Here is a 14,300-nt window from a genome sequence, read left to right on the forward strand (position 1 = left end):
ATTTCTATGAAGAAGAACTGAAATAGGGATGAAGAAAGTGCGTGTAGAACCCTAGCTCCCTAGAGTACTAGTTACGATGAAGAAGAATTCTAAAATTACAATTCGATGGACGACATCCATGATGAAGAAATGGATTTTTATACACAGTGGGAGAAGAAAAAGAAGAAGAGGAACACGAAATGGAGGTATTAGAAGTAAAGGGGAAAGAAAAAAACTAGTAACAGAGTCGAGTCTTCTTCCAAAGGAGATCATCATGGACACCCTATCATTGTTACCAGTTAAATCCATTTTAAGATTCAGGTTTGTTTAAAAGAACTGATGCAGTCTTTTCAAAATCCCTAATTTTCATTACAATGCATGTTATATTGAAATCCTTGGTTCTTTTAAATGCTAGATCTGCATTCAATCTGAACCAAAGTTGATATGCAATTGATCAGATTGAAGTGTCTCCTTTGAGAACTTTAATGCAGGTAAGAAGACTGGAGGCTGGATGTTTAAAATTCTGTAGTGGAATTATCTATCCAAGTGTGCTTGTCTTCGCGATGCTGTAGTTGTGATTGTCTGTTAATGTGATACAGATGTTGCTTTGTTAGTAGATAATTATTTGTTTTTGTGACCGCATGATTTTACACAGAAAGATATATGCACCTGCCAAGAAGCAGAAGCTGGAGGTGGATCACTCAACCTCTGAAGTTCAGGAAAGCTTTAATACGCACAAAGAAGCACCTAAAGGAACCAGAGGTGATAAGTTTCACTTGCATTGTAAATTAGACATGATTTGGTGCTTTTATTAACTCGTTTTGTAATCTCATCTCAGGAAGGAGTAGTGAGCCTTTTGTTCCTCTCACAGAAGTTGAAGAGAGTCAAGTATCTTTTGCCTTCGCAAAGTTCAATAGGTAAGAAGAGAAGCTTCATGTTTTAATTCGCTGTAAGTGGAATTGTCGCTGATATAGATATCATATAGACGAGCGCTTATCTTTGCAAGTTGGGTGTCAATATTCTTAACTAATGGTATAGTTGTTGGAATTTGGATGATAATTATATATTCTTGGAACTTCGTTTTGCAGGCAGAAAATCTTGGTTACGCATCAGAATTCTAACATTGAGATTACAGGCCAAATTTTGCAGTGCCTGAAACCAGGTGGCTGGTTGAATGATGAGGTGTTTTTTGCTCGTTTGGACTTTGGTTACCTTATTTACCAAATCCATGTTTAATGCGTGTGACTTTGTTTTACTTGAAATTCACTCCTGGGTTACCAATTGAAAATATAAGGAGAAGAGTTTGTGTAAGATTCATGAATTTACTTTCCTCGTATGTAGGTCATAAATGTCTACTTTGGATTGTTGAAGGAGAGGGAACAAAGAGAACCAAAAAAGTTTTTGAAGTGTCATTTCTTCAACACCTTCTTCTATACCAAGGTTGATTTCCTTCAAGTCTCGCCTACTTTCTGCCATTTCCTCTCCATTCTTCTTATTCATCAATCGTGTTCGTCATTGTGTTTCTTTAGTTGATTAGTGCGAGGGATGGTTATGACTTCAAATCTGTCAGAAGATGGACTACTGAAAGGAAAATAGGGTACAGACTTCTTGAGTGCGACAAGGTTAAATTGCTACTCCACCTTTTTATTTTAATACTTTCGTTTTGAATTACTGTTCTCATTGCAAACTTGGTTAGTCTTGGTTAGTCTTTGAATTAAGGATCAGTCTTGTTGTTTCTGCAGATTTTTGTCCCTATCCACAAACACATGCATTGGTGCTTGGCTGTTATCAATAAGAAGGACCGGAAGTTTCAATATCTTGATTCACTCCAAGGCATGGATCACCAAGTTCTTAAAGACCTGGTGCGTGTTTAGGGTATATAAATGTGGTTCTGATGTAGAAATCTAGTATGTTACGAACTTAAGTGGATTCTGTATTGGTTCTTCTTTTGATATTTTTGTTCACTTTGTTGCTTGTGGTTTCAGGCTAGATATTACATGGAAGAAGTAAAAGATAAAAGTGGTGAAGACATAAACACAAATTCTTGGACATTGGAATATGCTTATGACATACCTCATCAGGAGAACAAGTACGTTTCTAATATTTGGATTCATGAAAACGAAAACAAAAACTAAATATTTGAGCTTTCTCCAGATGTTTTGTTTGGTGCCATTTTTCTATTAGCACACCAGAGTCTTAGAATGATTACTGGTTTCCACTGATAGGTCAGACTGTGGCATGTTCATGATCAAGTATGCTGATTTCTACAGCAGAGGTGTTGGGCTCTGTTTTAGTCAGGTAAGTCAGATTTCCTCTCCTGCTTGCATTTTTGTTGCTATTACCTATTAAGTGCGTCACAAATATCAAGTACTCAGTATATTGATTTGGATCACACAATATCACAGCCTGTCCATACATCTATGAGATATGGATTAGCAGATCAATATAGTTTAGATATTTTATGTTGAGCTGAATATTAACTGTTTGGATATGTTATCGTTGTAGAAACATATGCCCTATTTCCGTAAAAGAACTGCAAAAGAGATACTTAACTTAATAGCTGAATGAACACGAGCTATCAAATTAACAGCCTACCACCATGTCGAAGTGAGTTAATTGGAGACCAACTGATCTGTAAGAACAAGATATGCAAGGGACGATTGCAATATTGATTTTAAGTTTTGAAATGTGATGATGATATTGGTTGGCGAACCTCAAATTTTCGGCTGATTCCAAAAATTAGCATTTGGGTGGTAGTAATTTTGTATTTAGCATTGTTTCTTTTTCTCCAGTGACTTCTTACAGAACACACTAAAGCAGTTGAAAATATAATCAATTTTGTATATCGGATAACGTAAGTTGGTATGTCTTAGACTTTGGGTTGTAAGTTTGTCCGCTGTTCAGTTAGGGTCGATATATGTGGATGAAGTAAAAGACAAATACGTAAATCTTGGCACGCTTGAATGTTCTAATGGCATACCTTGTCAGGATTATGGGTATGTTTTCTATTTTTCTATATTAAAAACTTGGAACTTCCAGATGTTTTGTCAGATCGGAGTGTTAAGAGTGACTACTTTGTTCTGTTGACAGGTCGGACTGTGGCATGTTCCAGGTGAAGCATGCTTATGTAACAGATCAGTCTGTGACTCTGTGGTTTACTCAAATAAATCAGGTTTATTCTCCAGCTCGCATTTTTGCTGTTACTTGTTACGGCCAGGGGTATCTGAGTACTCAGTATATAGAATTGGATCAGACAACTTACCAACACTTGTATGAAATAGAGACTGACAGGTTTAAATTAGGTTTCTTATGTCGAGCTGAGTGTGAACTCTTCGGATATGTTTTTATTGTAGAAGGATGCGCTCTGGTTCTGAAAGAGAACTGCAAAAGAGATTCTGATGTATGTATGTCAGAGTCAAGATAAAGTGAGGTTGAACATGGTGATGCGAAGTTTTAAAATATGGATGCACATAATGAAACCCCATTTTGTCCGCAGATTCCAAGGATTGGGTATTAGTCTTCATTTTGTGCTTGCAGTTGTAAAATGAATTTCTTGTTCTATTTGGAATTCTGTTACATCCTGGACATAGATATACTGCTATGGAAATGACTGATCAAATCTCTTGCACTATTGCTGGTACACGAAGAACAGGTTCAGAAAGGCATAACTGAATTATCGGTTGCGCATTATCAAACACAATGGCGTATCTTATTTTTAGATATGCCAAAGAGTAAAACCAACATAAATAATCACATTATCCTTATTAGCTCCTTGACTGTCAGTGTTAACATCAAACCAACTACCAGTTACCCGGTCAGTTAAATTCGTGGGAGCTATTATTTCTGTCAAACTAGAGAATCATCACAATCTCAAAGAAAGGTGTTGAACAAATTGCTAGGACATGATAGGATTATGTCGTGCACAAATCTGACGATCCTATCTTTACAGATAGGCAGTTGTGGACACTTTTATAAGTGTAGAATTTTGGCCTTTTAGGTGGTAGTTTTGCCTTCCAGAACTGAGACTAATGGAAATCGACAGGACCCGTAATGAGCTCCGAGTGTTACCTGCAGCAGAAACAATTTTATAAGCACTTTTTATAGGAAAAAATATCTTTTGATGTAGGAGTCCATCTCAGAGTGTCATTACTTCTAATAAGGAGCCTAATCTTGCTCATATTTGTAACAATATCACTATCAAACAGGGGCTTAAAAGTACCCATATCCCAATTCCTACTACATGGAGTCATGAGTTGGTCAACAGTTGCATATTAACAGAACTGAACAGAGAAGGTGGATGAAAGGAATCCAGCTAAATATATAGTATGTTCTTTCCTGCCCCACCTCCCAAAAGCAGTTTCCCTCGGCAATTTTAAATTCAGTGCAAATTCCTTTCCCCGCAGCCTTGAGCCATGACTACTAATATGACGGGGAGGGTTATGATTAGGAAAATATTTATGTTTTCAGACTTTAACCCACCATCATAATCGGTTAACATTCTCCAAGCTAAGAGATTAGTTCAACTCAACAGTTCTTTTAATGCTTTGTCCTCCTAACACATTAGGCTAAGTTACAACCTACCAACTTTTCAAATAGATATCTCTATCAGTTCTCTTTTTATTCCAAAGGAATTTACTTTTTATAGAGTTAAACCTATCATTTAGCTTATAGGCATGGGAAAAACAACTAGATGTTAGGAAAAAAATGTCCTACATAAATTGGATGCAGTTCTACAAGGTTGATTAAATGCTCTTTTTCTTTTCTTTTTGTGAATAAGGTATTTCATTAAATAACTAAGACTCAAAAGGAGACTGCATTATAATAAAAGTAGAGCCATCTAATATTAATTTTTGAGGAGATCTCATGATATTAGATTTATCTATTCATAGATGATGTTGAATACATGGTGGAGGATAGTCTCCCAATTTAAAGTTGAATTTAAGTTCCTTACAGATTTTGCTAAAGTATCCACTACCATATTTCCTATTCTAGGAACAAAATGAAAACCCAAAAAGTTGTTGCATAAGTTTGCTATCATATCTGCCCCATCAAGATAAGCTTTAGCACGACAAGAAATGTCTGAATTCTTTGCATGAAGGTAATTGAAAAGGCTTTCACAGTCTCCTTCGATGTTGAAGTTCTTGATTCCTTTCTCATTTGCCGAAATGGCTGCCTGCATCATCCAATAGCTTCTGCTTGTTGAGGGTCTATACTTGCTGACTGTCCTGCTCTTCCTCCTTCTGAAATTCCTGCATCATTCCTCATGATTAAGGCATAACTAGATGGCAAAATGTCAGCGCTCCAAGTTGCATCTACATTAATTTTTGAGGTGTCCTTTTATGGTGCTTGCCAAACAGGATTTTTTATCTTCTTATGAACCAAGCATTAGTTCTAAGGAGCTTTCCTTCATAGGGTTTTGAATCCAATCCTTACAAAGGTCTAGGATCTTACTTGAATTATCTATATTTAAAGAGATAGGGTTAGCAGTTGAGTTTCATACTACCTTAGCATAGCGACACTAAAATAAAAGGTGTTCGGTAGTTTCAATTTCCATTCCACACATATTACAATGAGGATCAACATCTTTTACTTTTCCAAATAGCTTGGAGTTTGTAGATAAAGCATTACGTAAGCATTTCCAAAAAAATAACTTAATTCTTTGAGAGATATCTAACTTCCACATAGATTTCCAAAAAGAATCAGGTAAAAATGAACTAACAATTTCTATACAAGTTTCATTCAATTTATCATACAAGGATTTAACTGTATATTCCCCTGTTTTAGTTAGGGTCCACCTGGGTTTATCTTTCTTAAGAGTGTGTTTTTTTAATCTTTGAAGAGATAGATATTACTAGTTTTTTTATCTTTAGACATGTCAACTTTTATCCCTAATCCTCTAGTTCTTGTTTTTTTCTTTTTGAAAGAATGAATAATTTCATGTGCCACTATTATATTATCAAAAATCTGTCTAGAAGAAAAAAATGCAGATTGAAAAGGTGGGATTATTTTTTCTAAGAAAGGTTTAATTCTATTAGCTAGAATTTTTGCCATCACTTTATAAACAGTATTGCAAAGAGATATTGGCCTGAATCGATTGGGATTTTTAGGTTGTTTTATTTTGGGTATTAGAAAAAGATGAGTCCTATTTATTTCAGGGTGCATTTTCTTGTTTAAAAAGAAATTCTGAATAGTAGACGTAACGTGGAACCAACTATTTCCCAGTTATGTAAAAAGAAGCTAACTGGGAATCCATCAGGACCAGGAGACTTGTTAGGTTTCATGATTTTTAAGACTAAGAAAATTTCTTCTCTAGAAGGAGGAGTCAAGATACTAGAATTATCTTGAGAAGATAAAGCTGGTAGAATATTATTGAAAATCGGGTCAATTATAGGCTATTCTGTCAAGCTTTCAGTTAAGAGGGATTACAAGTAGTTGATTAGAATTTTACTAATCTCAATTTTGTTTTTAGTAACTTCATTATGTTCATTTAACATACTTTATATGTTGTTCCATTTACGTCTTCTCAAGGTGATTGTTTAAAAATATTTTTTGTCTCTCTCCCCTAACTCTATTATGTTATCCCTAGATTGCTACTTTTCTATTGCTTCTTGCGTATTATAGAGACCTTCTAGTTCCAATAATTTTTCCCGTAATCTTTTTTGTTTGTACTCTTTATATCTACCTGCTTTTAAATTTTCAATTTTTTTTAGGAGCCTATTAATTTTCTTAGAGGGTAAACCAAATAGATTTCTTTTCCAATCTTACTCTTCCATATATCTAGCCTATCATAAAATAGTCTTGCAAGTGGCGAATGAAGAACGACAGTTCAATAGGGGCACTCATTATTTTAGATAAAATCTTACACATAAATACGACACTAAGTTAAGTTTAGGAAAATATATGTTACCAAATAAAACGTTCAAGTATTGGGTATCTTTTCCAATCTTACGGGTACAAATGAGATTTACGGAGTTAGTTTTTAAACTTACACAAAACAAATATATAAAAAAGAGCATATATGGATATATTTATATTTCCGAACTTTTATGGGGCTAAGAATCGGCTTAGGACTATAAATATTAGAAAATATATGGATGTTCGTATAATTTCAAAAAAATTATGGGGGCTTGTGACCCCATAGGCACCCCCTTGGATTCGTCACTGTGTAAATGTCACGTCTTATTTCTTTGCAAGAACAAAGGTACACATAAATATTTGTCCTTAAGAGCTAAGGAAATGATATTTAGGATACTAGGAATATGGTTTTTAACACTATTTGTCCAATTTGGGGTAAAAACAATTCATGAACTGTCAAAGTTTATTAAAAGCAGAGGGTACCAAGTACACCATCAAATTTTTCGTTCGACATCTTGTATGCACAAAACCTAATACAATCACAAGTAGGTCAATAGTAAAGACCCTTGAATAAGATTGTTTATAGAGTTTCTCTCTTTCCCTTCCATAATCAATATGTGTATACCAAAGGTGTGTGTACCCGATTGTGTATAAGAGCTCTTGGACGATCTCAAAAGTCAATATCCAAGATCAATCTAGTATGTAAAGATCTGAATTCTAACAAGCATGAGACTTGTTATCTTTCTTTAAAGATACAAATTCAACGAGCAATCAATACGGGTTTAGACTATCCAGATTGATTACGTACTACTTGTGATATTCCTATTATAAAGATAAAAAAAAATATAATACAAAAAAATAAATAACACAAGACACCAACGTGGTTCCACGTAGTTGGTTCCCTTAGCTGACATCCTTTACATCATAAAAGTTGTTTTATCCCTAGTGAAGACTTTTGGTACCTATATGCCTCTAACAAACAGGTCTATTGATTTCCCTTTCGATATGTTTCAATCAAGGTTTGGAAATATCTAAGCAGTCGACAAGTCTAGCAAACCGCACGGATCCGGATCACTTAAAATTTTACCAAAGAGAAATCTAGATCAACCACCTCATAAGAACAATCCAAACAAATCAAAGAAGAGTTTAGATATCTATCTTGTGGAATCACAAAGTATGGGATGAAGAGAACTTTGTGATTTCTATATTCCTGTCTATCTATCTATCTATTTTGTTCCTGATCTAAAGTTTGTGAACTTCAATAATCAGTAGAACAAGGTCCGAATACAAGAAATATCAGATAAAAAGATAGTCCGATCAGGCTTCATGAGTCCTAAAGTGAAGTATACAAAGTCGTAACCCAATATAATTCCATAGAGAAACCTAGATTATAGAGGAAGAATTTAGTTATGCAACTAGGATACAAGAATGTCAAGGATTGAGAAATCCAACAGTAAGAATTTCTCTATTTATAGATTTTCAAGGCTACAGGTAGCTCCGAATTCAAGATAGGGTTGCTTAGAACCCAAGATAACACTTTTTCATTTTTGATAAAATTCCAAAATAGGAATTTATGTAAACATGCAAAAAGGTTGCCTTGAAATTACACATAAGAATATGCACTATGGTCTGGAAAGTATGAAACCGTGCACAATGATAGTATATAGGCCAAAGTAAGGTTGTGAACTTACAAGCAATAATGGTGTTCAAGAACAGTCAAGACTAAACAATAATCCACAAGCTCAAAGAGATTTTGTGAATAAAGTTGTCTTAGAAGTGCATATGAGAGATATAGGAAAATCGATATATAGCCATGATCAAGGTATGCACAACGAGTATAACTAAACCTTAAGAAATTCATATACTTTTGCCTTTGCACTTAATCTCGGGAACTAGGTTAGTGTATGGGATGTCGTAGGCACAACAAATTAAAAAATATATTTCCCACTAATTAACTGGTAATATAGCGGCAGTAAGAGATCGTTCCCACAGGGAGCTGTGTAATTGATAGGTTATTTGAAATAGCAAAATAGAGTAAATAACAAAAGGGGGTTTGGTTGTAAGATGAATATAAAGACAATAATAAAGAAAAGAGATGATCAAGGAATCCTTCGTCGTTACCAAGCGTTAACATGATTAAAATACTTATCTATCTTCCGTTAGAACCATACATCACCAACCGTCAAATAGCAGGTACGCTTTTCTATCCCCAAAACTCCTTGTATCACCGGATAACATGTACGCTTATTCACCGGATTCTATCCAACTGAGCCGCCTTGAGGTACGATTACAAGGTGTAACTCAATCGAACGCTTTAGGGTTTGTGATTTTAGGTTTAATTCTAGTTGTTAAACTCAGTACGCTCGATTCACTTACTGGTGTTGTTTCCACACATGATTTCTTTACAAAATCCCTTTGCAAGGTCTCATGTTTTCTACTTGTGTAGGAGATGCACGACAATTACGGATCGCTCAACTCACTACTAGCAATAGAATGATTAATAGACTAATCTAGCGTGAACTCCAAACCAATCTAAGAATCAATCATAAACCCTAGATATAATAAAAACAAACGATGATGATTAAAACCTCAAATAGACTTGTATTATTAATAAATATTCACTCTTGGAACATTGGATTCATCCTTAATCAACAAAGGATTTAGCTAATCATATTACAAAGAAGATGAATAATGGTGGTTTCCCCCTAAAGGGGTAAACCCTAGGTTTTGATGTAGAACTTCTGATATGAGATTCGATGACCTTATTTTACATAACCTAATACCTTTTTTAGGTGTACATTACTTGGTCTCCAAGTATTTATTTCGGTTCAAGAACCCGACCCGAAAATACGAAATAACGACCCCAAACGTGCCCTTAGGCCTTCCAAGGTATTAATACACGTTTTCCACTTGCTAAGTACGCGTACCCAGTCCGTAAACTTCAAATTTCAGAAGAAATTTTCGGAATTAAAGTATGTGTACCTGTCCGCATACTTTACTATCTTCGGTATTCAATAAAAGCTTGTTTTGGCCACAACTTCTTCATCCGAACTCGGAATGACCTCATTATTTTTGAATTCCTTTAATATTTCAATTATCTTAAAGATGATGATGAGAAATCCTTAATTTGAATGAGTTAAGATCCGTCTTTGGCCCATCTCTTGATTTTGAGCGTTTTGCTCCTTTTCGTCGCACTTTTCCACTTCTCTTGGACTTGGGCACTTGGATACTTGGAATACTTCTCTTCTTAGATATTTTCAGCACTTTGTAGATCCTTTTGGATGATTCACCTATTAGAGGCAAATAATAGAAAACAATATCAATAATACGAATACATGCAAGAATAATAGCTAAAACAAGTATAGAATGGACAATAAAATCATATGAGTTATGAACTTATCAAATTCACCCACACTTATCTTTTGCTAGTCCTCGGGAAAACTAAATAAAAGTAATCCTAAATACAACAACTCCATGCCGTGAGGATACGGTTACTCTTAGCATGAATAACATGCCTTTAAACCCCTAGGTGTCCCTAGTGGACGAGTTATAGTCTCGTGAGGGCTTACAAGAGGTATACCCACAAAACCTACTCCAATTTCTCGCCTTGGAACAACCACTAAGGATAGACACAAAGCAAAATGCCAAATAATTAGCTTGCACACGTTCTCTAGCTACAAACATCCCACATACATTCCAATCATCACACATAAGTAATTACTTACGTGTGTCATTCAATATGATTGCAAAACTCTACTAAGATAATCATCATACTTGTTGCAACGTTTTCCACAACACTCGCGTACTGAAATCACATGGATAGATAAGAGAATGGAAATAGAAAAGTGAAGTGTGAAAATGTTGACTTAAGTGAAAGATGTTACCCACAATACTTGTATGAATGTCGTCAAAGGATCTTTATTTATAGAACAATAGTTGAGAGAAGCACCCATTTAACTCGACAACATGATTAAATACTCTAAGCGCATGTTCCTTTTCAGCAAGTATGTGATAGTTGCCTTGGATCCTGCGTTCCATGCTTGCTTAGGCGACGGAGACAGGCACAACGTTTCACACATACTGCAATCCAAGTGTCAAGAACCTCATCAATAGTCATTTTGACTTGCTATATAATGATGATATGGTTTTTATTTCATCGACTATGATTAGTCCGCAATTCCGGACCTATCATTTATTAATGTCGATAAAAGAAGAGGAACCTTATATATATATATTTATTTATTTTATTTTTTTGGCTCACTCTTTATGAGTGTAAGACAATTGTCTTATGGGGATTTTAAATAACTCAACCAATGATTACCTTGTTAGTCCATATAGACTTTTGGAGAGTCTCATACTGTCTCTTGTTATTGGTTAGAGACTTTTTTCAAGTCATTTAAATTCTCTGAAACTCTATGTTATTGGATTAGGATTTCATAAGAGTCACTCCAACAATCTTGTTATTCGAAGGAGAATTTAAAGTCATTGATTTGTTGCTTTCAGAGATTTGGAGAGACTTTTTCTTGAAAATAGGCATGGTAGAAATCCCTCCTCAAGAGGTGATATTTCGGGAGACTTGAAAAATTTAGAGATCTTTTGGTTTTGGGAGTTAACCATTTTTTTCTCTCCTTGTGCAATAATACATTTAAGGGCCATTTGGAAAGGGGTAATCAAGACAAAAAGTGGAATAAAATGATTTTTAAATTGGAGAATATATATTTCAAAATCGGCTGTGTGGGTCTTTGTGATATACATCGATTTTAAAATATATACTTTAGAAGTTATGATTTTTTTTCTTTTCGATTTTAAGTTGTTAGGAAACTCCGCGTAGAAAACCAGTGGTGAGATAGGATAAAAAATAAAATTTGGGACGAGTGGAATAAAGTGAATGAAAATTTAGGCATAGGACAGCAGTGAGATTCATTTTGGCAATGGACACATATTTCATATTGTGGTCTTGGTACTTTTATTGTTCCTGTAATGTGAATAATTAAAAAATCGGTAATGTTTGGAATTACTCAGGGGAAATTATACAATTTTGTCTTTACAAATCACATAAACTTTCTACAAGACATCTTTTTGTCCCCACAAATCTCATTTTTTATCTTTACAAGTCACAATGACTCTCTAAAATTCTCTCAGAGAATCACTAGAAATCTCTAGATTATCAGAGAATCTCTGGGAGTCACTCAAATTAAAAATCTATGGAAGTCCATAGAAATCTTATTTGACTACCCCCTTGTAGGTGTGTCCTAAACAACTCATGAACTGCTTACTTGAGCAATTTTTCAAATATCAATTTAAACAAGAATAGTTTGTGATGTTCTCGACTAAGATTTCTAAAGATCTATGAACATTAATTGCTCGAATCATATTTAGATAGTTTAAACAAGACAAGCTTGAATTCAAAAGAAATTCTTTGCAATATTAAATATACCAAAATCATACTACATGGTCTTATAAGATAGAACGGTAGATGCAATGAGTAAACATAATAGGTCATCACATTACTATTTGATGATGAAGTTATCGCAAATAAATGTCTTCGTTTGTTTTTCTATCTTCAATCTTCGACGGTATTTGGTGATATATAATATTCAACTATCATGCTCTAATCGTAGTCCGAGACTTGACTTTGGTAGACTAAAATAAAGATATGTTAAGTAATCAACTGAAATGGTATGATCGAGTTTGTGATTGGTGTATGACCAACTTTGGGTAGAGGGAAACCGATCCTATTAAGAGGTGCAACACATCACAAAGGGGAATCGATCCTTGTATAAGGTGCAGCAAGTTTTTAGCAGAAAAGGGAACCGATCCTATAGACATGTGCAACACGTTTTTAGGCAAAGGGGAACCGATCCTATGGACATGTGCAGCAAGTACAAGTTAGATACCATATATATGCGGGGAAACGATCATAGTACCTAGTCAACCGAATTTTGGAAAACTAGTATGACTATGCACAATACTCACATGGAGGTAGAACCGGAACTTGTTTTGGTAGAACCGTGAAATCCATGATTTGTAATTGGGTGCTCTTGTTTGGAATCAACCACATAGTTCTTGAAAGTCATATGAACCAATTCTAAACTTGTTTGGAAGTATGGAAAATCGGTTTCAAGGTTGTAAGTATGAAAGAGGACTTACAAAGTAAGGATGTCGACATACTTTGAACACGTGCAGTAACGCTTATCTTTAATTGTTCAAAGTTATTCCTTAATAACTAAAGGAACAAAATCCCAGGATCGAAACATAAATAAGTTAAGAATCTTTTATTTAAGGTCTTTAATTTTATTTTAGGAAAATGAAAATTAGTAATGTACATTTACTAGTTAGAGATTTTCAAAACAGATTTTCGGTCATTATTTTGAACAGAGCATTTCCAGTAATTATGGAAACCGAATCTGGGCTTTAATGAAAATATTGAGAATATTTTCGGTTTTGGAAATTCCTTGGTGTCCAAACTTCCTTGGTATATAAATACCTAAGTTTGCATCTCTAGGAAACTAATCCTTCATGACATTAAACTTCCTCGGTTGTGTTGTTACTGATGAAGCCGCCTATTCGGAGAGGAGAGTAACCTAATTAGGGGAAATCTCTTACGACCGCTCAATTTAAAGTCTTCTTTGGGATTGAGAAGCTCTATCAGTACCGTTGGTGGCAAACTAGATAATTGCGGTATATCTTTTGTTTTCGATTGATTTGATTGACTAACGGTGGTTGAACTTTGATTGAAACTAATTTGTTTATGCTTGAGAATCTTCTCTTATGATATAAGATTCACTCAAACTAGATCGAAGTTTAGACAGGGATCTTTAGACTGTTTGTAGATCTAAAGACGTCTTGTGATAATCCATTGTTAACAGGCTTCGTTCTGTGGGTCATTGATCACAAGAAATTCAAGTTGTTGTGCGCAGGTGTTTATTGAAGATCTAAGAAGATTTGAAGAAAAAGAAGATATTGAAGATTTCTGATTTGGTGTTCATAATCTTTGGTGTGCACAATACTTGTTTCGTTATAGAGCATCCAACTATAATCGGTTTATCCTTGTGGTAGATTAGATTGACTAGTTGTGTAGATCGACATCAATACAATTCTTTGTGACTAAAAGTATTGATTGCAAAGTCTTAACAATTGCTTCGGTAATTGATAATAAGATAGATCTAAGAACCTGGCGAAGGAGTTTATTGAGATAAACAGAAGAGCCTTTGTCGAACTCATATCACTTGGTTGAAGAGATTTGCTACCAAACAGATTTGTTGTTCCTTTACTGTTTGGAATACGAACCAAAGGAATTGTTCCAAGTACGTGACTTATTCATAAGTTGGAGGCGTGGGAATACAGACGGAACTAGGTGAACTATAGGTTTAGTTGCTTGGTCTCAACTATACAAAGTTGGTTTATTTTGTAGCGGTTTAATCCGGAGAGTATTCAATTCTGGACAAGGTCCCGGGGTTTTTCCT

At 34.8% G+C, this 14,300-nt stretch overlaps 1 protein-coding gene across 8 annotated transcripts; it reads left to right on the forward strand.

Annotated features, from left to right (window-relative positions):
• On the forward strand, positions 1-3,608 carry LOC113350265 (putative ubiquitin-like-specific protease 1B). 8 transcript variants are annotated; one of them, XR_003360687.1, is made up of 12 exons: positions 1-300; positions 635-741; positions 818-896; positions 1,068-1,161; positions 1,321-1,419; positions 1,509-1,601; positions 1,722-1,841; positions 1,965-2,068; positions 2,205-2,277; positions 2,485-2,975; positions 3,070-3,151; positions 3,333-3,608. XR_003360687.1 is itself a non-coding variant. In XM_026594381.1 (12 exons), the coding sequence occupies exons 1-12, from the start codon at positions 77-79 to the stop codon at positions 3,351-3,353; spliced, it is 1,188 nt and encodes a 395-aa protein (XP_026450166.1). In that variant the 5' UTR covers positions 1-76; the 3' UTR covers positions 3,354-3,608. The 8 variants fall into 8 exon arrangements, 6 of the variants coding, with proteins under 6 accessions (XP_026450166.1, XP_026450167.1, XP_026450165.1 ...); XM_026594381.1 differs by having other exon boundaries at positions 2,884-2,975; XM_026594382.1 differs by having other exon boundaries at positions 2,884-2,975; positions 3,336-3,608.
• The last annotated feature ends 10,692 nt before the right edge of the window (positions 3,609-14,300 follow it).

The sequence above is a fragment of the Papaver somniferum genome, chromosome 2 (genome assembly GCF_003573695.1).
Source record: "Papaver somniferum cultivar HN1 chromosome 2, ASM357369v1, whole genome shotgun sequence".
Lineage (NCBI taxonomy): Eukaryota > Viridiplantae > Streptophyta > Magnoliopsida > Ranunculales > Papaveraceae > Papaver > Papaver somniferum.

Coding starts and splice junctions, on each gene's coding strand:
- LOC113350265 (XM_026594380.1), top strand. CDS start 77: ATGAAGAAGAATTCTAAAATTACAATTCGATGGACGACATCCATGATG. Junction 742..817: donor AGCACCTAAAGGAACCAGAG/GTGATAAGTTTC, acceptor ATCTCATCTCAG/GAAGGAGTAGTGAGCCTTTT. Junction 1,162..1,320: donor GTGGCTGGTTGAATGATGAG/GTGTTTTTTGCT, acceptor CCTCGTATGTAG/GTCATAAATGTCTACTTTGG.